Source organism: Prionailurus viverrinus, chromosome F1 (assembly GCF_022837055.1).
Source record: "Prionailurus viverrinus isolate Anna chromosome F1, UM_Priviv_1.0, whole genome shotgun sequence".
Lineage (NCBI taxonomy): Eukaryota > Metazoa > Chordata > Mammalia > Carnivora > Felidae > Prionailurus > Prionailurus viverrinus.
In genome coordinates, this window is record NC_062577.1 from 7876461 (window position 1) to 7901325 (window position 24865).

General features: G+C 50.3%; 1 protein-coding gene across 3 annotated transcripts; it reads right to left on the reverse strand.

Annotated features, from left to right (window-relative positions):
• Positions 1-9080: 9080 nt before the first annotated feature.
• CREG1 (cellular repressor of E1A stimulated genes 1) lies at positions 9081-19450 on the reverse strand. 3 transcript variants are annotated; one of them, XM_047841115.1, is made up of 4 exons: positions 19082-19450; positions 15179-15298; positions 13821-14005; positions 9081-10400 (listed from the first exon to the last, which is right to left on the reverse strand). In XM_047841115.1, the coding sequence occupies exons 1-4, from the start codon at positions 19433-19435 to the stop codon at positions 10397-10399; spliced, it is 663 nt and encodes a 220-aa protein (XP_047697071.1). In that variant the 5' UTR covers positions 19436-19450; the 3' UTR covers positions 9081-10396. The 3 variants fall into 3 exon arrangements, with proteins under 3 accessions (XP_047697071.1, XP_047697070.1, XP_047697072.1); XM_047841114.1 differs by lacking the exon at positions 9081-10400 and adding an exon at positions 10408-11829; XM_047841116.1 differs by lacking the exon at positions 9081-10400 and having other exon boundaries at positions 13817-14005.
• Between the last annotated feature and the right edge of the window lie 5415 nt (positions 19451-24865).

Consider the following 24865-nt stretch of genomic DNA (forward strand, 5'->3'; position numbering starts at 1 on the left):
GGTGTCATGTTTCACTACTTTTTCATGTTCCCCGGAGTTTTGTGTTGCTGTCTTCACATCTGGAGTAGCAGTGACCTCCTCCAGTCTTTACTAATTGCCTTTGGGGGAAAATATCTTCCATCAGCCGTGCTAGGGATTCTGGGACTTCCCCAAACCTTCTGTAGATATGTCTGCTCCACACTCCTTGCTCCCTCCTGTGGCAGAATTCATAAACTTGTACGCCCTCTCTCGGTCTTGTGACGTGCCAGGCCACCTGCTGACAGACTCCCTTTCGCTTTCCCAAGGGTGGTGCTAAAGCTAAGTTTATGGTCACTCCCTGGTCCACGGATTCAGGTTGGCCTTCTGTGCACACTCCTGGTAATCTGCCAACACTTGCCCGAACTGGTGCCATCAGGAACACACCCGGGGAGCCAGGTGTGTAGGGAGGCACCCAGAGCACTGGGGTGTCTGTGAGCCAGCTGGTGGGGGGGACCTACAGGCAAGGCATCCCCAGCAGCTCGTGGGCTGGCTTCTTGATGGGATCCACAAGGCAGTTAGTAAGATTCACCTCCCTTTAACATGCTCCAAGTGTCCTATCTGCCCACTCTCTTCCTGCCCAGTCAACCTGCCCAGTCTCTTCCCAAGTCACGTAGCTGGTGATTCAGTAGCCTGGATGGAACGAGAGAGAAGCGAGACTCCGTAACAGCATCCCTCACAACTGGGAAAGCCGAGCACTCACTCCTATGCTCTCACTTTCCCCGGCAGGAGAAATCACGAGGGCCAAGAGATCTTAGCCCCCGAGCTGTGCCACCTCAGGGGCGGGGTGACGCAAACAAATTCAAGCTGTTCCTCTTAACCACCTTGATGTACCCAAACTCATTATTTTTTTCTTGTTTTTCCAACAGTGTTGCAACTTCTTCTCTGGTCTCTGGACTTCCGCAAAGGTTCTCTTTGTGGGTGACTGAGGCAGTGTTTTCCAGGGGCTCCCAGATGGTGGCTGAGAGGAGCTAGTTCATGGGCCACTGTAGGGTCCACAGCAGGGACTGAGACCTGTCTGCCTGTTACCTGATGCGCAGGTGGGCAAGACTCCTCTCAGATCCCATGGCTCCCACAAGGGCACTTTTGTCCATGGACCGATGCCAAATTGTTATTAAGGGTGGGACATGAACAAGGGATGTCTTATTCAGACATGTTGCTGATGTCACTCCAATTTTGCTCTGAAGCATCAACGATTCTCCCTCGGTTACCGTCTTGGTGAGGCTGCCAAATCAAGGAAAGCAAACCAGCCGCATTCTCCCTGGAATTCACACCCCGAAAGAGTGAAACAGGACCTGGAAACACCCCCCTGTTCGCTTCCCCTGTTTGGACCCATCCCAGGAGCGGCTCGTGGTCTGTGGCCCCACGAACCCTGTTCCAGTAAATTTCCTTTTCGCTGAAATTACTCAGAGCAAGTTCCTGTTGCTTGCCACCAAATGATCCTAACTTACACACTGAGATTTTTGGAAGCGGCATTAGCTTTCTATCGCTGCATAACAGATTATCACAAACTTCATGGCTTAAACCAACACAAACTTCTTATTTCACAGTAACGTAGATCAGAAGTACAGGCACAGCATGACTGGATTCTCGGCTCAGCTTCCTGTGAGGCTCAAATAAAGGTAGGTTGACTGGGGTGGCAGTTCTCATCCGAGGCTCAGGAACCTGTTCTAAGGTCTGTGGTTGTTGGCAAAATCTATTCCCTTACAAATATGGAACCGAGGTCCCAACTTTCTTGCAAACTATTAGGCAGGACTGCTTTCAGAAGAAAGCAGAGAAAACCTGCAGTTCCTTGAATGTGGCCCCACAGACAGTTCATGGCATGATGTTTGCCTTCCCCCCGGGCCAACCAGAGCCCATCTCTCACTTCTGCAACCAGCTTGAGAAAACTGCTTTTAAAGGGTTTACCTGATTAGGTCAGGCCCACCCAGGATAACATCACATAATCGCAGGAGTGATATCTCATCATATTCACAGGCCCTTCCCATAAACAAGGAGATTGTACAGGGTGTATATACACCAACGTATGGAAATTCTGGAGGCCGTCTCACAGTCCTGTCTCCCAAAGAGAAGCTGTAAGAAGCTCCTTCCCTCTTCCTCTGTGGAGATTAGATGTGCCTGGTATCTATCTTTTTTTTAAAATTTTTTTAATGTTTATTTATTTTTGAGAGAGAGACAGAGTGCAAGCGGGGAGGGGCAGAGAGAGAGGGAGTCACAGAATCCAAAGCAGGCTCCAGGCTCTAAGCTGTCAGCACAGAGCCCGATGCGGGGCTCGAACCCACGAACTGTGAGATCATGACCCGAGCCGAAGTCGGACGCTTAATCGACTGAGCCGCCCAGGTGCCCCTAAAAGATTTTCAAAGGTGGCAAGAGGTGGCAGAAACAAGCTGGGAAGTGGGTAAAATTAAAGAGATGCTGTCAGGGGAGGAGAAGAATTCTAACTGACTGCGAATTGCCATCGGTAGTCAAGGGGCTTCCACGGGAAAGAGAGCTGCTTCTGCTTCAATGGGGACCTGGCGTCCCCGGTCACTCTAGTGTATGCGTCATATTTACTCTTCGTTCCGACTCAGCAAGGTAGTCAATAGTGCTTATACAGTTCCCGTTTGATAGTTACAGAAGCCGAGACTCAGAAAGATGAAGTAATTTGCTCAAGGTCACAAGGCTGCTAAGTGGCCGGAGCAGGACTGGAACTCAGGTTTTCCCGGTGCTGGTCCGCAGTGGTGGAAAGACACGAGCCCCGGGTTCGAATCCCAGCCCTACCACGTGCTGGCTGACGGTGTGCTCCTTGGTGGACGATTGAAAGACTGAGTAAAATACGTTATGTGCCCAGAATAGGTGTTGGGAAGAATTTGGTTCCATGTACACCATTCAGGGGAGGTGACATTCCCCATCGTGGCCTGGGGAAAGGACTCCAGGGGCGAGATGCTGTGCGCAAAGTCCTTCTGGGAATGACAGGTGCCCCAAGGGAGTGAGGAGGGTTGCTGGTGGGGCGGGTGGCATGGACAAGTCCTCTGGAGGGAGGGAGGTCTCCGCCCCTGGGCAGGGCCCCCGTGTGCTTCCTCGTCTTGAACCTCGCAGCTCTTGGGCACCACGTTGGAACGCACTGCCTCTGCCCCGTGTGGATCCGGCCCCTGGGCTGGTGGAGGCGATAAGTGTAGCCACAGAAGCCTATCAAGTCCATTCCTGGGCATCTGAGCAAACCCAAAATCATCATCTGCAATGAGTGAGCTTCAAACCGGGAGATGCCAGGGCATCTGAGAGCCCGGATATTCTCCACCGTTCCTAGGGCTTATCCCCTCCTCCGACTCTCCCAGACGGCCTTCCCCTCAGTGCGATGTGGCAGAGAGCTGCTCCTGGGGGAATGCACAAACCCAGGAGAGGGTCCCAGCTTCGCCCTTACCTGGCTGGGTGGCCTTGACCAAATCACTTTACCTGCCTGAGCCTTGATGTCTGCAGCTCAAAGACGAAGGGGCCGAACTTGGAGGTGGATTTTTTTTTTTTTTATTACTTGAGACTGGAAAATATCCCGAGAAATCAATAATGGTGTGGGCTTGTCTACCAGAAAAGCGGCTCCCGAGGGCTGCCTGGTGCCATGCCTCGTACATACTTGAAGTTGGGTGAGTATTCGTCAGATAAAAAATGTCTTTGTGTTTGTCATCGAAGCATTAAAAAAGTAAAGTACTTTCTTCTTCTTGTCTTTAAAAAGAAAAGACAGGGGCGCCTGGGTGGCGCAGTCGGTTGAGCGTCCGACTTCAGCCAGGTCACGATCTCGCGGTCCGTGAGTTCCAGCCCTGCGTCAGGCTCCGGGTTGATGGCTCGGAGCCTGGAGCCTGTTTCCGATTCTGTGTCTCCCTCTCTCTCTGCCCCTCCCCCTTCATGCTCTGTCTCTCTCTGTCCCAAAAATAAATTTAAAAACGTTAAAAAAAAAAAAGAAAAAAAAAAAAGAAAAAGAAAAGACAGAAGGGCCAAACTAGATGGCCCCTGCGTGTTGCCTTCTAGCTGGAAATTATATTTACGTATAACAACTCCTGCCTGTCCAGCGCCCTCCCCTTTCAGCCCTGCCAGCTTACCTAGCCCTGCGGCACTTAGACTGAGGGTGCAGGCCAGACGATGGCCTTGTGTCCAGGCTTCCACATAAGGGACACACACGCATACACACACACACAACAGACCCAAAATGGAGTCCCTTGTGCTAAGCCCACATCACCAGACTGAAGCTTAATACCTAACCTAATTGCAGTTTCAGCCTTCTCCACGAACATAGTCTTAACTGGTCAGTCTGGAATTTTCTGGTCAGCACCAGTGAGGGTATCTACCCCAAAGGCCCTTTTGTTCCCCCAAAGAAAGATGAGGTAATCCACGCTTTCCCTGTCCCTGCCCCTTCCTGCCTATAAGAAGCCCCCCCTTTTTGTGTAGCTCCTGGGAGCTCCCCCCCACTTGCTGGATGAGACGCTGCCTGATTCAGGAATCATTCAATAAAGCCAATTAGACCTTCACAGGTTGCCGCTGGTTTGCAGGGCTCCACCCCGTCCGATTGCACCGGAGAGGCTCTGACTTCATGCAGCCTGTATTTTGGTCATTTGCAAAGGGGAAGGACCAACTGAGTTTGCATGGGATGGGGGCAGCTGGTGGCTCGGAAGTCCTCTCTCAGCCCAGCCTGGACCTTGGGGATCCCCCCCCCGCTCCGCCATACAGGCCTGTGTCCCGCTCGAGGAGTAAGTCTGAAGGGAGCCCACCTCTGGGGGCTGCTGGGCAGGGACAGATGGGTCCCCAACTAGACCTTTATGGCTCCTTAGGATGGTCACCAGCTTAAGGGAAAGGTAAGGAAGTTAAAATAGGCAAACAGGGGCCCTGAACTCCAGCAGGGCAGCTGGTCTGGCCCTGGGTTGAGAGGACTGAACAGGATTTCCCTGCTCTGGGCGAGCTTCCCTGGACAGTTCAGTGCAGCTCCATGGGGACCTCTAGCCACCGCTGTTCATACTGCCGTCCCCAGGCTCTTCTAGCGCCTGGCCTGGGGGGCCTGACCTCTCACCAGGTTTCACCACAGGGTCCCAGAGCTGCCCCCCTCTCCTGTCCTTGGACATAGCACACACCCAGCACATGGAGGGGCGCGGGGGGTCTGCTCCCAGTGCACAGTGGAGGCCAGTGACTAACACATGACAGGCATGACCTTCTGGCAGTGTTATTACCCAGAAAATGGCCAGGTCTTTGCACCTCTACAGGCTGACCAGCTCATCCACGCAATGGGTGGCCTCGGGCCATCCCGCACAATAACACGGTGACAGAGACTAACCAATGCCAATCGCCCACCTACAGAAGGGACCTCCAGCAGAGCACTTGCCAGAGCCACTCGGCCAAGTGGTGGAGTCGGGATTGGAACACAGCCCTTTGGCTCCTGAAGTCACACCCTTTCCTGTACTTGGCACTGTCTGCCCCCAAAATGTCAGTGCGCTACCAGTGAAACGTGCATTCTTCTGACATGTGACCCTTGCCATTTCTATGCCAACATTTCTTCAGAGGACCCATATGAACCAGCCGCTTGAGGGGTCACTGGATTCTTAGGGACAGAGCTAAGGAGCCAGCCTGAGGTGCGATGGCGTGAACACCCCCAAACTAACCATCTGGGGACTCCAACTCCCTCCCTATAGAAGGGAAAGTAATGTGTGTCCCAAGCAAGGATGAGATAAAATGCTGTGGATGAACTTATTTGTAAAATCAAGTCCTATGACAATCATAACCTTTAGTTTTGAGAAAACTCAGCCTACGGGTTGCCACTTGATACTTAAAGCAAAGGAAAGCAACTAGTATTTGAGTTTTTAAATGTCCAATGTTACCAGTAACCTGAGAGTCGTCAATTAAAAGCATGTTATTTTTACCTATCAAATTCAGCACCCTAGGTGCGCACTATCCCATGTCGATTGCAGGACTGACTGATAATCGATATAAATTCTTAGGAGCAATTTGGACCAAGTACTGACAGCTTTTGGCGTGGGAATTCCGCTGCTGGGAATCTCTCTAAGGAAATAAACAGAGATGTGGAAAACACTCTATGCAGAAAGAGCTTTCTCTTATACGAGGGAGGAGTTGGAAGTCACTTCAATGTTCAAAAACTGGAGAGTGAGGGGCGCCTGGGTGGCTCAGTTGGTTAAGCATCCGACTCTTGACTTCGGCTCCGGTCATGATCTTGTGGTTCATGAGTTCGAGCCCCACACGGGCCCTGTGCGGACAGGGCAGAGCCTGCCTGGGATTCTCTTTCCCTCTCTCTCTGCCCCTCCCCTGCTTGTGTTAAACATTAAAAAAAAAAAAAAAAACTGGAGAAAGTGACAACAGTCCTTAGCTTCTGTCCGTCCAGTGTCCCTTTCATTAGCCTAACTTTTCCTTTTCTTTCAGGAGCCCTGCTTCAAAATTCTCCCAGTCCTTGTCGTTCTGAACCCCCAGCTGCAGGGAAGGACACAGGACCCAACTCAGCCAATGGGGGAAGCCCACTCCTGGACACAGGAATTATTCAGGAACGATTCTCTCACTGGGAAAGATGTATCCCCTTTGCCGTAAGATTCAATTGGCGGCAATTAAAACCAACACAGTGGAAAGAGGAGCCAGGAGAGGAAGACTGAGTTCGAAAGGAATATTTTAAGATCAGCGAGCTCTTTTTGCTTCAACTACTTTGACGAGGTTTCCTGCAACAGAGCGCTAATACAGACCATTATTTGGTACCCGGAGGACCCCAATCTCACAAAATATCCTGCAGCCATTCTAAGCTGTCCTCACGAACGGTTTCTGGTAACATAACAAGCTTATGATTAAGTGAAAGTGTGACATATGATCACTAAACAGCATGATCTTGGTCTCATTTAAATATTTCACGGACACAAAAATTGGAAGAAAACACAGCAAAATATTCGCAGCCATGCTGGCTGGTGAGATTATGAATTTTTAAACTTAAAAAAATGTTTCCACACAGATACAGATATGTATACACACACACACACACACACACACACACACACACACACATATACACATATATATATACATACACACATATATATACGAAAAGGATAAAGTTTTATTCGTTGATTTACACCTCCTTTGATTCCAAAAAGGACTTACATTATAATGGTCTTGTCAGATGAAAATTTATAAAGCAGCTGCTCTGAAGTGACAGTTTGGAATTCCCCTAAAAAACATTGACCTACCAGCTTTGCACAAAGGAGAATGGTTTTTTTTTTTTTTCATTACTAAAACTGAAAACATGCCCCACTACAGGATAGTAGGCTCTGCTCTTCGATTACTTTGTGACCTTCAGTCTGAATATTGCTAAGAAGGGAACCATGACATTAACAACCTCAAGCCAGATTATTTGTGCATTGATTTCATTGGGCCCTGCCGCATTTCATAAAGGATTGCCACCACCCCATTTCGTGCCTCCAAGGAATCTGAGCCTGGACTAGAAGACAGAGTAAATGCCAATTATTGGCCACGGCCTGGTAAAGACAAACAGCCTTGACCTGCTAAGCACAGACCCAAAGCCAACATCCACCAAATGCAGTCATCTGGGCTCACTCCCTTTCTACTTTTATTCTTTTTTTTGTTGTTGTTAAAGTTTATTTATTTTTGAGAGGGACAGAGCACGCGCAGGGGAGAAGCAGAGAGAGCAAGAGACACAGAATCTGAAGCAGGTTCCAGGCTCTGAGCTGTCAGCACAGAGCCCAACGTGGAGCTCAAACTCACAGACCGCAAGATCATGACCTGAGCCGAAGTCAGACGCCTAACCGACTGAGCTGCCCAGGCGCCCCTATTCTCTTTTCTTTGTTTTTAATTTTTTTTTAATGTTTTTTTTTTTTAATTTTTTTTCAACGTTTATTTATTTGTGGGACAGAGAGAGACAGAGCATGAACGGGGGAGGGGCAGAGAGAGAGGGAGACACAGAATCGGAAACAGGCTCCAGGCTCTGAGCCATCAGCCCAGAGCCTGACGCGGGGCTCGAACCCACGGACCGCGAGATCGTGACCTGGCTGAAGTCGGACGCTTAACCGACTGCGCCACCCAGGCGCCCCAAATGTTTATTATTTTTGAGAGAGAGACAGCGTATGAGCAGGGAGGGGCAGAGAGAGAGGGAGACACCGAATCCAAAGCAGGCTCTAGGAACTGAGCTGTCAGCACAGAGCCCGATGTGGGGCTCGAAATCACTGACCGTGAGATCACGTCCTGAGCCGAAGTCGGACACTTAACCGACTGAGCCAGCCAGGTGCCCAGTTATTCTCTCTTTTCTTGATCACGGCCTGCCTTGCTCTCTGCCAAAAAAGCCAGTCACCATTTGATACACTCACCCCTTATCTGGTTAAGGGGGCGACGCTGTCCCTCTTTTGCTGTAGGTGGAATAAAAAGGGACCCGAAGCAAATGACACGGAGGGAGCGATAAATTCCTAGCAGCAACAGCCTGAGACCAAGCCTCTGCTTTTCCCCTTGCCCCTACGAGGCTGCCTTTGCCCCAGTGTCCTCTCATCAAGGCCGTCCACCCGCACCCCGGCCCAGGGTGTCATTCTTAAGGATCTGATCCCCATCTCCAAGAAACCAGAAACAAGAAACCAGCGTTTCCAGAAAAGTGGTCTACAGCGCCCTCTGGTGGTCAGTCAGAACACAACAGAGACTTCGTCTTCACATCGAATTGTAAAGGGATCTCCAGGACCTGCTATGAAAAAGCGGTTGACTTTCCTATGTGATAACTGGGTCTTACCTGAATACAGGTATGTTTTTATATAAGATGATGGAGACAAAACTCACAACAGTGCGGTAAAGGTAGAAAAGCAGATACCCATCATCAACTTAATTCTATCACAAGGAAAGCCCCCTGACAAAGGTTGCATTCTGGCCACCCCCCAAGTGTTAGGACGCGGTGAGCTGTTTACCAACGGGAAAAAGTCAGATTATTCACCGTAAGCTCTGAAACAGCCAAGGGCCGATTTAACGGCATGCTAAAATAAAAACGCAAAAGGGTTTCACCAGCAATGAAACAAAGCGCCACAAATATTAACGTCTACGGTTAAGAAAATAAATCCAACACATTTCAGGAAAATAACGCTTTTAATTATTTTGAGGAATAAACCTATTTTACCAAGTTTAAGAGAAGTCATTTTTCTTAATCAGAAGCCGTTTGCTGAATTTTAGGTAGGTTCGTTCTGTAGTTTTCAAACACAATGACTCCATTCAACTTCCTTCCTCTTAGCTAGCGATTCAGTGGCTTGATCCCTGACACACTTCTTTACGAGGCACCTTCCCTCATCTTCAGAAACCACGTATATAGGCAACAAAAGCGAACAGTTTCTTCTTATCTGGAGAAATGTGGTTGGTTTTTAAAGTCGTGTTATCTTCTCCCCGACGACCCGTTAGGTGGTAACAACATGGGAGCCATTTGAAGGTTCAGAACAGCTGAGGAAGCCTTAGGCCACTGTTGAGAGCGCCGTTAGTTAACAAGCTACAGAGTGCACTGGGCAGCCACGGGCTTTGGACCTGGCTCAAGCTGGTCTACGTCCAGGAAACTTAACTTACAAAACAGGGAAATGATTTCCACAAGATCCCCTTCACCCCTCTTTTTTCTTTTGCAAGCCATGTGGGGGCCAAAAGTAAGACAGCGGGTACATGTGCGTAGGTGTGTTTTGAGTGGAGGATGAGGATTATACGGTGTCCGCACAGGGGGGCAAATGAAATTCAGAAGCTTTTATGGACTTCTCTCGTTCTAGGTAATTATCACTTCAGATTTGGAAAGTGGAAAAAGAAGTTCTTTTGTAAGAAAGAGTATCGCCCTACGTTGGATCAACACCACCCAGGACTGTCGGACACAAATGGACCACGGGGAGGAAGGTCCACCAGTGGCCCACCACAGTCTGGCTCGGCCACATACCTGCGGGCGCGCGGTGACACAGGCCAGCCCTGCTGAGCAGGCTTGGGCAGTGCTGGTGCAGCCGTGGGTGAGCGACGCCCTCTCCCCAGCCCGGGGGGCTTCTGGAAAGCACCCACACGTCTTCAAGTACCTTCCAATGCCAATGGGCAATCTAAATCTGGCACCCACCCCTCTTCCAGGAGCCCCGTTACAAAACCATTTGGAATTGACAGACCAAAGCTTCTTGGGTCATAATGAAGGCATAACTCTATGAAAATGGCTTCAAAATTTGAAAAAAATAGAAGATCTAGCAACCACGTCTTCCGAGAAATCCAGGATCAGTCCGGTGCTATCTTGTAAGCGAGCGAGCGAGCGAACGAGCAAGCAAGCAAATCAGCACGTGCCTCTGGGAAACATTCCACAGAGACGCATTAAGCCCTTCCAGTCTGTGGGAGCATCCCAAGCAACCCGCCGGGTGCTGTTAACTCACTGTATTCTGCTTCACCTAGAGAAGGTAAGAGAGAGGAAGAATGATTTCATTAAACCGAGCTGACAAATCTTACGAGTTAATAATCACTGACGAGAGAAACTCCTGATCCAGAAGCTTGAAATTTGGAGCTAATTTCAGCCGCTTCAGGTACCCAAGAGTCGCCTGGGCTTGCTCCGGAGTTCTGGTATCAGCACGTGTAGGGTCGGGCCCTGGAATCTTCATTTTAGCCAGCACCCCTCGCCTCCGGGTGCGGTGCCGCACGCTCCAGGAAGCGCCGCCGGGATGAAGCACAGATGAGCACCAAGAACACCTGACAGCTCACTTAAAAGACAACAGCGTTTGAGGACAGAAGGGAATCAGCCAAGTTTCCCACGACACTGAGTTTAGCCAGGGAGGCCACCTGGACCCCCCTTCCTGCCGCAGTCTGGCCACAGCTACCAGGAAACCACGTCCAGGTGAGGGACACCGGGCCAGATGGTGGCTTACAGCCTCCTACTCCCTGTGCCTGTGCTGGGGAACCTTCGGGAGCACTGGAGGGGGGGCCGTGGGGTGAGCACCCTGCAGCTCAGGCTCAACGGTGACAGGAGGCGACTGCTGAGACCCCTGAGAACCGCCCACTCAGGGACGCCCGAAGATGCGCCGTGTGGCGGCAGAACCTTCCGGTCCACATGCAAATATGTTCGTGGTCTGGACCCAACAGTCCAATGAGCCACACCAGATTCGGTCAGGCCCCACGTGAGCCCTACTAAGTGGCACTTGTACTGAAGCTCTCTCGAGACTCCACCAGAATGCAACGGACTTCAGATGCAGAGGCTTTATGGCATCTGGAGAAGCAACATCTTCCAAAACTGAGCTGCGCAAGCCGGCCATTCTGTAAAGTTCCAGAAAGCCACGAGGCCCCTGGGAGAGGTTCCCTCGGAGCGTGCAGGCTCTCGGCCCTCACAGACATTACCGTCTCCTGGGCTACGGGCAAACGAGGTGGGTAGGATGATGAGGGGTCCACTCCCGGACTCCGAAATGGACAACTAGTGGTCAGACGTGTCTATCTCTAGGATTTCGGGTGTCCTGCCTTAGAAGGGGTCCGACTCTGGTCTAGCCTTTGGTCCTCCTCTCCAAAGGACAGGATAATGCTCCGCCTTTTCTCTGAGCTGCAGACAAGGCTCACTCGTCTGTGAAATAAAATGGGAACCTCAAATTTATCTATTTTACTCACTTATTCAACAGGGGCAAGCTCATTTTTGTTATTAAAGCAAGCACTGCCCTCGGGCACGTCATTTATGCAAAAATGACTGTACATGAGAGATGGTCACGTCTTACAAACTTTAACCAGCTTACTGGAGAATTCACTGCCCGGTCGTGATGCTGGAACTGCTGTGTCTGTATTCCTATAAAGTCAGGTGGTTTTGTGGGTCCAGAAGAGAATCACTGGCCTGTGCCTCTTCTCCTGCATATACAGAAGCAAACATAAACACCACTGCCAGATTCTTTACTCAAAGGAGCTGAGGATCTTTGTCTCAAATTATCAGCCTGACAAGTAGCCAGTGTTTACTACACGCCTGTTCTGGGCCATGCGCTGTCCTAGGCCCTGTCTGGGATTGATTGACTAAATAAATAAAGCCCGAGCTTTGCCGTAAAGAAATTTACAAGGGTGACGGGAAGTCAGCGCTCCAGTGTGGAACTGGTCTACAACAGAGTAAGAGACAAAATAAAGAAACACTGAGAATGAAGCCCCCAAATGACCATGACCTACGGGTCCAACTTAGCATCGTCACCCTAATCTCTGCAAACAGCAGCCAGTCATACAGCAGAAGTGCGTCACATGGCTGACACCGGGCAAGGAGCCCAGCCAGCCAGCAGTGAGGTGACCAGAGGCACAGTCGATCTTCGTGGGCAGAAGCAAGGTGGGGGCCCCGGGACTAGAATGCCAGGGTCTCGGTCCAGGCACCAGCACATACTGGCCATCAGACTTACTCTTCGGGGCTCCAGCTCTCCACCTTCCAGACGAGGAGAAACACTACCGAACGTCTAGTGGGGAGAAAGCAGGCGGTTCACGGCAGCCCGAACAGCGCCCACCGAGCCCCAGCTGCTATCACTGCTGCCATGATCACTGGCTGTTGGGCCTTGAGGATGTCAGCTATGCCAGTGACCCATGTCACCCGGGAAAAGTCCCAGTCCTCTGTATTCCTTCATTTGAACCCTGACCTAATGTCAGAGGATCTGATCACACCCCTTTTTCCTGTTCTTTTCCCATTTCCAGGCTATTTTCTTCTTTGTTCTTTCCCAGGGCCCCTTGGGTGGCAACCTCCTCACCCCCAAGTGTCCACTTCCTGATGGGTGTCCCACACGGCCCCCCAGCATTCACAGCACTGAGGTCGATGGGTGCAGGACCGCATGCTCAGACTCGGATGTGTACCATTCGTAGTCCAGAAGTGCCGAAGTCTGGTGCTCATGGGAAAATGCCGTCATGGCCAGAACTGGGCTCCAACCAGGGCCCCAAAGCATAGCCTTAAAACAAGGTCCCAGGGGCGCCTGGGTGGCTCAGTCGATTGAGCGTCCGACTTCAGCTCAGGTCATGATCTCACAGTTTGTGGGTTCAAGCCCCACATCAGGCTCTGCACTGACACCTCAGAGCCTGGAGCCTACTTCAGATTCTGGGTCTCCCTCTCTCTCTGCCCCTCCCCCGCTTGTGACCTCTGTCTCTCTCTCTCTCTCAAAAATAAATAAAAACATTAAAAAAACAACAACAAAACAGACAAACAAGTTCTCAACCTGGTGTCCAAGCCTATAGGCAGAGTTCAGGGCTCTGTGAACTTGGATGGAAAAGAGAGGTTTTCATTAAGCTCTACCTGAAATTTATCATTTCCTTCAATGATGAATGTGGGCAATAAACCCCAGTGGTGACAGCGTATCTGTGACTGTCATCAACAGAAATAAAGAACCCACAGATACTTTCACATCATGTTAGAGCTGTCGCAGATGTCTTAAATTAATTCAGCCCTCACTACTCAGAAAGGACAGCAATATTATAGACTCTCTACTAAATCTTATTTAATATGTTCACTAAAAAGTCAACATGTTTTTTAAAAGTCAACATGTTACTATACCACACGTTTAAAAAATATTTTTATAAATGTATTTCAATCCATTTCAATCCATTACATTATATTCATATAATGTATGAATTAACTTATGTTTTGTAAATGTATTTCAATGCATTCAATACATTACATTCAATACAATATAGTTGGTTTCCATTGTATTTCCAATGTATATTATACTCCTAAAAAATATTCTGAGGGGGGATCAGAGGCTTTCCCAGCTTGCCAAAGGGTCCCCTGGTGGAAGAAAGAGTTAAGAGCCCCCTGGCTTTAAAAGATTGAGGACCGCAAGTAAAAGCGGCAACATTAGAAAGAAGAAAGCTGTGTAAATACTTACTGAAATGTGACATTATAATATTCTTCGGGTGTCACTATTTTGGGTCCACCGAAGTAGTCCAGGACCCAGATGTTGGTTATATTCAACTTCGCAAAGAACCAATTGTGGCTGGAGGGCCACGTTTTCATCTCAGGGTGTCGGACGAACAGCGACTGCTTGGCAAAGTCCATTTCTGATTCATTCACCTAAAGGACACACGTGATGTAAACGACTCATGGCCGCAACCCCGTTGAGGATGTGTGATTCTTCTACAAATCCTAAAGCGCTCATTTAGTTATAAATCCTGATCTTCGACTTAAGGAATCAAGAGAAAACGAAGGACGCACGCAGAAAAGCAGAAAACAACAGAGTCCAGGTGTTGGCGGTAAGAGATTTACTGAAGTGGGAACCCATCACCAGCACCAGCTTTCGCGGTCAAGTGTCAGCGTACCCGGCCCGGGGCACGTGATAAAACGTCAGCACACGTACCCCAGGACAAGCCATCTTAAACACGGAGACGCAAGTTCACAAAAGATAAAAGTCTTTCAAAGAAGCACCGTGGAACTCAAAAGTGTTTGCCGCCCCTCCTTTCTCTGGTGAAATGCAGCCACAGAGATGCGCCCACACGGGACGTCCAGACCATAAATCAAACTTGTCTGAGGTCAGCGTGGCTGACGACGTCGAAAAGCAAATGTGCGGGTTCGGCAATCAGATCAGCGCTAGGACACCTTGCCCTCTGCCCTGCAGCAATCACCCCACTGTCTAAACCCACGTCTGGCCTCCAGTAACGGGCACCCCTCTCCTCGCTCACTTGGTAGGCTCTCTGCCGTAAGCCACTGTGAAAATATGGAGACAAGGAACCCACACGTGGGAAATATTGTGCAGTGAACAGCATGGCCAGGAGCAGAGACCTCTGGTTGAGCAGATGCACCTTACAGAGCGACATCCATTCAGCTTCAAACAATAGTTCGCTTTCTGCGTCAATACCTTATCGAACACCTACACGAAATGAACTGATTTAAGTCTTTAGCTTTCACGAAATTGCATATTATCTCAATCACAAATCATTTTCATTTTATTCTTAAAATATCTCCTTTCATTGTTAATAGATGATGCTTTTTTAAAATTTATTTACTTATTTTGAGAGAGAGAGGGAGCACGAGCAGGGGAGGGGCAGAGAGAGAGGGAGAGAGGGAATCCCAAGCAGACTCCACCCTGTGCGTAGAGCTCGACTCGGGGCTCGATCTCATGACTGCATTCTCGCGATCATGACCCAAGCCGATATCAAGAATCGGACGCTTAACCGACTGAGCACCCCCAGGCCCCTCAGGTGATACTCTTCTAAAACTTGTCTGTGTTCTGGTGGGATAACCACTCACCTTGGTAACAGTTCCTGACAGCATTATGTGAGCACAGAGGGGACTTTGGGGATCAAATCCCTGTTTCCTGCAGAAGTTAGTCTGTGCCAAAGACATGGTCAGGGTAGCATGTGGATTCTCCTGCAGAGAGAAAATAAAGATACTCCCACATGAAATATTGTCTCTGGAGAGGTAATAAATTTCACAAGTTATATACACACTGTCCCTAGAGCTGAGCATTCTTCCATGAAACAATGAAGTGTAAAACACCACTGACCACTTGAGCAAATCACCTGTTGGATAGAGACTGATCTTGACCTTTCCTCCCAAAAAGCAGGGGGTAGGGTTTCAGATTTAAAATTAACTCAGTAAGAATTATTTTAACACTCTTTTTTCTTAAGCCTTTAAGCTGTTTCATATTAACCAGAGAAATTAACAATTACAGGATCACCCAAATACAAGGCTGGTCTAGAGCTTTCACTGAAAGGTCTAAAGGCTTAGACTCTAATACGAAACTAGTGCATAAAAAATACCACAGTTGTCCAACTAGCTAATTGTATAGTTTAAGCAAGAAAGTAGCTGAATCATGTTTTTTGGTTATCTTATGCTAGCAGAAATTGTCATGTGATTTCAAAACTGGAGAAGTTGTTCATTCCTGTTTCAGCAGTAAAAGAAGAACACTTAGACTCAAAAAGTGAAGCAGGCAAAATTCTCAATTCTTTCTTATTCAGAAATCAGCTTCGTGAAAGACACTGCTGACAGAGTACAGCAAAATTCACACGTTGCATTTAGCGCTTTCAACGGCTTGCGTGGAAAATTCTGCCATCTCATGGTGACCCATCACAACACTGGTTATAAAGGGAACTCCCTGAAATCATTTCGCCAAACATTCACTGTCTATACACTATTAGGCAAGGCGCCATAGGAGGGGAAAAAAAAAAAAAAAGTCCTTTCTCTGTGACTTTATAATCTGGTTGTAAAGTCAGACATAAACAAAACTTAAATAATGGAAAATGACACAGAAGAGATCAGAAGGCAGCGTATAACTAATCGCCAAGTGAACAGTACAGTTTAGGGTAAGGAGATGTCAACATAGCCTGGAATGATATGGACAGTACAGAGAGCCTCAGAAGATTTTCAAAATCGGGACAGAAGTGGGATGACGTATTAAAGGTAAAGGGCATTGCAGAAACAGAACTGGGAAAACGTGGGACATGACTGTAATGAGAAACCCAATCTACCTGAAAGAGAGGCTTTGGTGGGATGGGGGTGGGGTGGGGGGCTCAACTCCAAGCTAAAGAGTCAGAATTTATTCTGTAAGGCCAATGTCTGTCTGTGCTTTCCAAGAATGAGCTGCCTGGAGAGCTTGTTAAAATGCTGACTTCTGGGCTCGAGTCCCAGCCCCGGTGTTCGTATTTTTAACAAACCTCCCAAGTGAATCTTACGCAGCTCTAGGCAGCCGGTTGTTGTTAAAGGCTTCTGGGCAGAGGGAAATGCTGAGTGGCATTGTGTGCATGTAATCGGGTGGGTTGGGTGACAGGGAGAAGACAGGAGGCAGAGGCGGGAAGAAAAGCAGAAACTATAAACCAATCTGACTGGTTAACTGATGGAATACGAGTCAGACTCATTCTGATGTGGCCACACCTTTTCACTGCCATCATGGATACCTGAAATCCTGGATAGGTTCCTTACACTGTGTCCCTAGATCTGTCAAAGACCTGAGCTGGAGTTCTACCTGGAAGTCATCAGTGGCTGGTCACTCACCAGTGACGTCTGTCACTGACATCTGTACAGTCCCTGTACATCTTACTTTTCCTCCTTCCTGCAACGCAAATGACCATATCCGCACGAGTTTAAATAGGGTCGTGGGCAGTAGTTGTTGTCCATCCCCTCTCCCTCATGAGAAGCATCAGGGAGGGAATGGGGAGTTGTTTTTTTTTTTTTTTCCAATGTTTTTTATTTATTATTGGGACAGAGAGAGACAGAGCATGAACGGGGGAGGGGCAGAGAGAGACGGAGACACAGAATCGGAAACAGGCTCCAGGCTCCGAGCCATTAGCCCAGAGCCCGACGCAGGGCTCGAACCCACGGACCGCGAGATCGTGACCAGGCTGAAGTCGGACGCTTAACCGACTGCGCCACCCAGGCGCCCCGGGAGTTGTTTTTTTTTAATAAAATCCCTCGGCACTATATTTTTAAAAGTCTTCCCAGGTGACTGTGTTTGCAGCCAAGGTTGAGCGTCACTGATTGAACAGAATGAGCTTCCTTTGGGCAAATGCCTAAGAGGGTGGAGGGGGCTGGGAGCAAGGGAAGGGTGAACAGAGGTGTCTGTGCCTTAAAAGGAGGCAGCTGCTTCTGGTTTTGCTCAAAGAATTCAAGCCCCCAGGGCCACGGATCTTCCAAGAAGTTAAACATTTAGATCTGTAATTGAAATCTCAATTTTTGAATGGCGGTAGCTACAATAGTACCCCCCCCCCCCCCCCGCCCGTTACCCACAGGGGGATACAACCCAAGACCCCCAGTGGATGCCTGCCTGAAACCCTGGATAGTACCGAACCTCATATGTCTTTTTCTACACACATACACACACACACACACCTGTGACAAAGTTCGATTTATAAATTAGTCATAGTAAGAGATTAGCAACAATAACAAATAGAACGGTACAATTATACCGTAATAAAGGTTATGTGGATGTGCTCTCTCCAAATATCTTCTTGTCCTGTACTCACTCCTCCTCCGAGGATGATGAGAGATGATCAAATGCCCACATGACGAGATGACATGTGTGTGTCATCTAGGCTTTTGCAACCTAGCACTACGCTACTAGACTGTAAGACAACCCCTCAGAAGGATCTTCTGCTTCTGGAATGCAGTTGACTTCAGGTAGCTGAAACGCTGAAATGGAACCAGGGATAAGGGCCGGGGGGGGGGGGGGGGAACTACTGTAACTCAAATTTGTTAAAAACCAAACAGAACTCTGTGGACCAAAGACAACTGGCCCGAGGGACACGGGCAGCCTGGGGGCCACCATTCTGTGTCCTGTATTTTGACGGCAGACAGACCTGGCTTAAGACTCCAGTTTGGGGGCGCCTGGGTGGCTCAGTCGGTTGAGCCTCCGACTTCGGCTCAGGTCACCATCTCGCGGTCCGTGAGTTCGAGCCCCGCATCAGGCTCTGTGCTGACAGCTCAGAGCCTGGAGCCTGTTTCAGATTCTGTGTCTCCCTCTCTCTCTGACCCTCCCCCGTTCATGCTCTGTCTCTCTCTGTCTCAAAAATGAATAAAACGTTAAAAATAATTAAAAAAAAAAAAAGATTCCAGTTTGGCTACTGGCTCTGGGCAGGTTATTTAACCGGTCTCATGCCTCCAGTTCTTCATCCGAAGCCCACTGCTGGACTCAGTGCGCTGCGCAGCGGTCACACCACTCTCGGGACAGCAGAGGTCCACCAGAGTTGTAAACCTGGCCCTGCCACAAAAGGTGGGCAAAGGATGAGCACCCAGACCCAACTCAGTGCTGCTCCTAACCAGGGAAGGTCATGCGCACCGGGGGCCTAAGGGCTGCATTAATCACTCACGACGTTGTGTGTTAGCTTCCTGCTGCTGACAGGAAAATTCCTAGGAAGGGCAAGCCCTGTAAGACTTTTAATAACACGCGCAGCCGTGCCCCAGGACGAGTCAGGGATGCGAAGTCCTCCAAGTAGACACTGGCAAAGAATTCGACCCGGAGGCGGGGGCGTGCGTGAAATTCCCGGCACTGAGTTGCCCAACAGTCAGAAGGCTGCAAAGCCCGCCCGGCCAGCTCGGGAGAGAAGAGGCAGGGCCGTGGGCCGCGAGCAAAGTCTTCCCTCTGGTTGCCCCGCCCTCCGTCCCCGAGCAGAATTTCGGCGACCGAAAGGAAGGCTGGCCCTGTCGCCGCCCGCTCACCTGCAGGTTGCCCACGGACTGCTGCAGCGGGCTCAGGTAGAAGTAGGGCACGCCGCTGCCCGCGCCGGGCGGCCCGTCGCTGAGCGAGAGGACGTCGGCGAAGGCCCAGCCGCGCACCGCCTGGTCCGTGGAGAGGGTGGCCAGTGCGCCCCAGTCGCAGACGTGCGTCACGAAGCGGGCCACGCGCGCCGCGTCCTCGCGGGGCGGCAGCGGCGGCAGCGCCGCGGCGGCGTCCCAGTCCCCGTGACCCCGGCCGCCCCGGCCCCGCGCCGGCGCCACCAGCAGCGCCACCAGCGCCGGCGCCAGCAGGGCGGCGAGCAGCGCGCGCGCGGACCCGCGGGCTCGGCCGGCCATGGCGGTGACTGCTGCGAGAGGCCGCAGCCCCGCCACCCACAGGCGCCCGGGGTTAGCCGAGCGCGCCCGGCCCCGCCCACCGCGGCGCAGGCCGGCCACGCCCCCCTCCGCGGAGGCCAATCGGAGCCGGGGGGGGAGCAGGGGGCGGGTCCCTTGCGTGCTGGGCTACCTACTGGGGCGGGACTTGTTTAGCACCTCCCCACCGCACCTGCCCGCCGCCTCTTTCAGGGCCGGGAGACTGTCCCCAGTGCGAGGTTTGCTGAGGCTTAGAGAAGTTAGGGAAGTCGCCTAAATCATCCTGCTAGGAGAAGGCGGGCGTCTTCACACACACACACACACACACACACACACACACACACACGCCTTTTGAGAATACCTTTGGATACGGATATCCGACAGGCACGTGAGATGAAATGCTGCATTTTCTATCTATGCTCCTCTTTTCTGTTTACTTCACTCTCCGTACCAAAGTGGGAAAAACAGAAGGCCCCAAGTTTAGCACCTTACAAGCTGCTCCTGGCCCAGGAGTCTCCCAGAGACGCTAAGGGATTGTTGGTGGACTCTCGGTGTTCATGCACAAATTTGAACTTCTCGAAACCACTTTTGGACCTGTTAAGTCATCTGAGGGGTCAGTGCTTTCACAAATCTCTCACCCTTACTGCCCCTCTCAGGCCATGCTCCTAAGAATCTTCTTCCAGGAAGAGCATTGTGAGCTCTGTTCGCTGTGCCCCGTGTGCTGTTCGCTCAGCGGTGGCCACGGCTCCCTCAGTCCCATCCGGACACCTTCTCATGATGATATTCTACGAATCGGTAAATAAGTTCATACCACCTGACCTACTTTCTTTGTACCCATAAGCTTTGGTCACAGCTCCTGGAGTGAATCCTACTCTTTGTGGCCTGGCTTTAAACCCCCATCTTAATTGTTATAAATGCTGCGTGGTGATGCTTGTGCAAGAGTTCGTCAGCTTTGTAAATCCGGCTCTGGCAGATACCTGGCCCTCTGAGGCTAGGTGTTCAACACGGGTGAAGTAATTTCATTCAGCCACTGTGGGCCAGTCATGTGAGCAGGTGTAGGCAACAGGTATGTGAGCCAAAGTCCGGCCTCTGCTTTCAAACTCGCCCTCCCCTTATTCAGCCGAGCAGATTCTCAGGCTACTCAGTGAGAACTTCTGTATAGAAAGAAGACTGTTTACTGTGAACAGGAGTTTTCGGTTCCCTCTCGTAGACAAAGAACGCCGTTGCACACACTGCTTTCACCTTGGGGTGAGAGGAGTGTGAACAACCCTTCATCAAAGTCGGTTTCCTTTTTTTTTTTTTTTTCAACGTTTATTTATTTTTGGGACAGAGAGAGGCAGAGCATGAACGGGGGAGGGGCAGAGAGAGAGGGAGACACAGAATCGGAAATAGGCTCCAGGCTCCGAGCCATCAGCCCAGAGCCTGACGCGGGGCTCGAACTCGCGGACCGCGAGATCGTGACCTGGCTGAAGTCGGACGCTTAACCGACTGCGCCACCCAGGCGCCCCAAAGTCGGTTTCCTTTTGAACAAATGAATTGGAAAGAGTTTCAAGCTAGATGGGAAACTAGGTAGGGAGAAATTTAAGAGGAGGGAGATCGGGTTTACAATTTTCAAAACAAATACAAGTAACTTGAGGAGCTGCCTTAACCTGTTAAGGGAAGAGTGTACATAATTGCACATTTGGAGTTCTCATCTCACCACTGCCGCAGTCAAGTCGTGGACCCCGGGATTTCCACTTTACCTTGTTGGACCTCAGTTTTCTCATCTGAAAGGAGGTTGGATTAGATGGTATCTGACAGCTGTTTTGGCTGTATAGTCTGTTAGCATGCAAAATATGGGCCTTTGGTGAGTTTCACAATGATGTTTTTACAAGAGAACAAAAAAAAAATGTTTTTTATGTATTGCTATGCCCCTTACTGCCAGTATTCAGAATAACACCAAGCCCTAGTATAGCTCCATAGCAAAACAGGTGCCTGGAACTTGGTCTCCGTGCACTGGAGCTTTAACATGAGGTCTACGGGGGCGCCTGGGTGGCTCAGTCGGTTAAGCGTCCGAGGTTGTGATCTCATAGTTTGTGGGTTCACGCCTGGCATCAGCCTCTGCACGGACAGCTCGGAGCCTGGAACCTGCTTCAGATTCTGTGTCTGCTCCTCCCCTGCTTGTGCTCTCTCTCTCTCTCTCTCAATAATAAATAAACATTTTTTTTAAAAGAACAAGGTCTACAAAACCCCCCAACTTCAAGAACCTCTCCTCAGTGTCTGTCTTTGCACTACTCCTGGTGTCCGGGTGCCCCACATTCTCCTCCTCATCTATGGGCATGGCCACCTCACTGCCTTCCAGATCTCCACTCAGATGCACTTCCCAGAGGTGCCTTCTTGACCCCTGTTTCTAAGAGGCCCTCCTCTCTTACTCTTCAGTGGAGAGCACTGTCCATTTCTTTCATAGCGATTACCACACTCTAATAACTATATTTATTTATATAGCTACTCGTTCTTGTGTCCCCTGCTGGAACCCAAGCTCCAGGAGAGCTGGAATGTTGTCTTATCCACCCCTGCATTCCCAATGCATGAAGTAGGCACTCAATTAATGCTTATCGAATGGCTGCCTGGCTAATAATATCTGATGGAATTCTTTGCACATAAGGCTTAAAATCAACAGTAGGAAGCGAGGTTGACCAAGCAGAGATGCTCGAGAATAACACTGAGGTACTTGAGCTCTTAATTGGCAAACCCTCCTCGTTGGAATATTGGGGAAAACCCTTAGCTAGGAGTGGCTGGACCAACCATCCAGACCCTGCTGCTTCTCATCTGGACTTTCCATCTCTATTTGAACAGGCTGAGCTGCTCTCCATCCCCCATGGACCCACCGGGAAATAGTTCTCTTCTCTTTACGTCTGGGTTTGACCCTGGTCAAGAACCCACCCTGCATGCTCGCCTTTTCACACAGTGCTGCCCTGGTTCTCTGACTGGGTCAGATCCACACTAGTGCTGTGTGGATGAGTTCACAAGGGGTAGAGGAAACGTGGAGGAAGGAACCTAGAGAAGGCTCCATATCAGGGGCAATTGTTGAGTTGAACCTCGAAGGATAAATGGAAGCTTCGTAGACAGCGAGAAAGTGGGCGGGGAGGAGGAAGGGAAGAGGTCTACGCTGAGGAAGTAGAACATACACAGGCAGGGAGACACGGGGTGTTGGGAAAAAGGAGCTGTAGGACGAAGGGAGTAGAGCCAACGGTGGGTGGTGGGCCTGTTGACGCCAGGGACTGTGGTCACCTCTAGGCTCCTCTGGGAGCGGGTCTGCTTCTAGGCTCATTCACAGGTAGGATGCAGTCCCTAGTGTGTTTTCGAGTGAGGGTCTCCATTTCTTGCCGGCTGCTGGTTGGAGGCCTCCCTCCAGTCCTTGTCACATGGCCTCTGCAGAGGGCCGTTCACCTCCTGGCAGCTGGCTTCGAAGCAAGTGGTTGAGGGAGAAAGAGAGAGGGCCGGCAAGATGGAAGTCAGGGTCTTTCCATGACTTCTTTACAATGTCAGAGTGACATCCTGATGGGATGGGTGATGGGAAGGCTGGGGGAGAGGGGCCAGGTCCCGCTGCCGTGAGCGGAGGTGGGGGACCATAAACCCAGAGCGTTACTGTTAACGTGACCCGCTTTGTCTCCGGGCAAACAGAAGCTACTTAGGTAGGTAAAGCTGTCGTTGGCTGGAGACTGTGTCTGAGGCGGATGAGAAGCTGGCTTTGGTCAAGGTCTTCAGGTGACAGGCGGCAGACTGAATCCCCCTGTTGCTTCTCTACAACCTCCGAGATGCTTAGGTCCAGTGTCAAAATCTTCACTTCCCCAGAAAGCGGATGAGTGGTCTGGGGAGGGGTGGGGGAGTTAGGGAATGTGGGGCCATTAATAGTTTTTCCTAAAAAGGAAGAAGGACAATGAAAGCTAAGTAGCGGCAGACAGAATTGAATCGTCAAGACGCTGCGTGGCTCGCGTATGAGGCCCCTGCGTCATTTAGATCTTAACGCACCATTCCTTAAACCACTGTTTGAAAAATATTTCCAAGTTTTCATGTTTATTTATTTATTTTGAGAGAGGGGGGGGTGGAGAGAGAGAATCCCACGCAGGCTCCATGCCGTCAGCACGGAGCCCGAGGAGGGGCTTTGATCTCAAGAACCGTGAGATCATGACCTGAGCCCAAATCAAGAGTCAGACGCCTAACCGACTGAGCCACCCAGGTGCCCCAATATTTCTATTTGTCATGTAAGGAGCTTTTGCACGATAGAAAAAGCTACACGTATTAAGCATGGGCTTTATTTTGGACAATCACAGGTTTTGATGCAGACAAGGATGACTTTACCTTGGAGGTTAAATTGTGACAGAAGTTACTGTTAGCCGCCAGGTGACTACTAGAATACCAGCTGTGGTAACTAGAATGAACTAGAAATCTTTTACAGGCTTCGCCGTATAGATTCCATCAAAGACGTGTGAAAAATCCTAGACCAGAACAACCGGTAAAAAAACACAACTCTCAGGGGCACCTGGCTGGCTCAGTCTGTAGAGCATGCGGCTCTTGATCTCAGGGTTGTAAGTTCGAGCCCCACGTTGCTGTAGACATGACTTTAAAAAAAATTCCCATGCTCCTTAAGTAATTATAAGCAGAGCATGTTCCTTCTTTCCAGACACCCTCCAACAGCTCCTCGTTCCACTGAATGTCCGTCCTCCTTTGCATGCCCACGAGGTCCTACCTGGGCTGCACCCGGCTGACCTCTCAAGCCACAGCCCCTCCGCTCACCCCCTGCCCCAGCCACAATGTCTCCTTGCCGTCTGCCAACACCTCAGACCTTTCCGCCTCAGGGACTTTACCCGGGTCTTCCCGACTCCGGGAACTCACTTCTCTGAGCTCTTCTCAGCCTCCTCCACTGGTTAAGGACAACTTCAGGAAGAGAGACTCTCCCCGGCCACGCCTTCCCCGCACACAACTTGCAGTCACTCCGGGCTCTGTGACCCCGGCTTTATTTTCTTCCGAGCACTCACCACCACGAATAATTATGTTTGTCCGCCCTCTCCGCTAGAATGGAAACTCTGTGAGCAGGAGACTAAGTTGGTCGGTTCAGGCTGCTGTAACAAGATACTACAGACTGAGTGGTGTGAAAACAACACAAGTTCTGGAATCTGGGAGTCCGAGATCAGGTGCCGGCATGGTCGGGTAAGGGCCCTGTGCTGGGTCAGCGGCTTCTCCTGGTGTCCTCACGTGGTGGAAGCCACAAGGGAGCTCTGGGGATTTCTTTTCAGAAAAGCACCAGTCCCGGCCTAATCGCCTCCCAGAGGCTCGGTCTTCTAACACATCACACCGGGCGTTAGGCTTCCAAGCTGTGGATTTGCGCAGGACGTGAATGTTCAGACCAGAGCAAGGACCCTGTGTGTGTTCAGT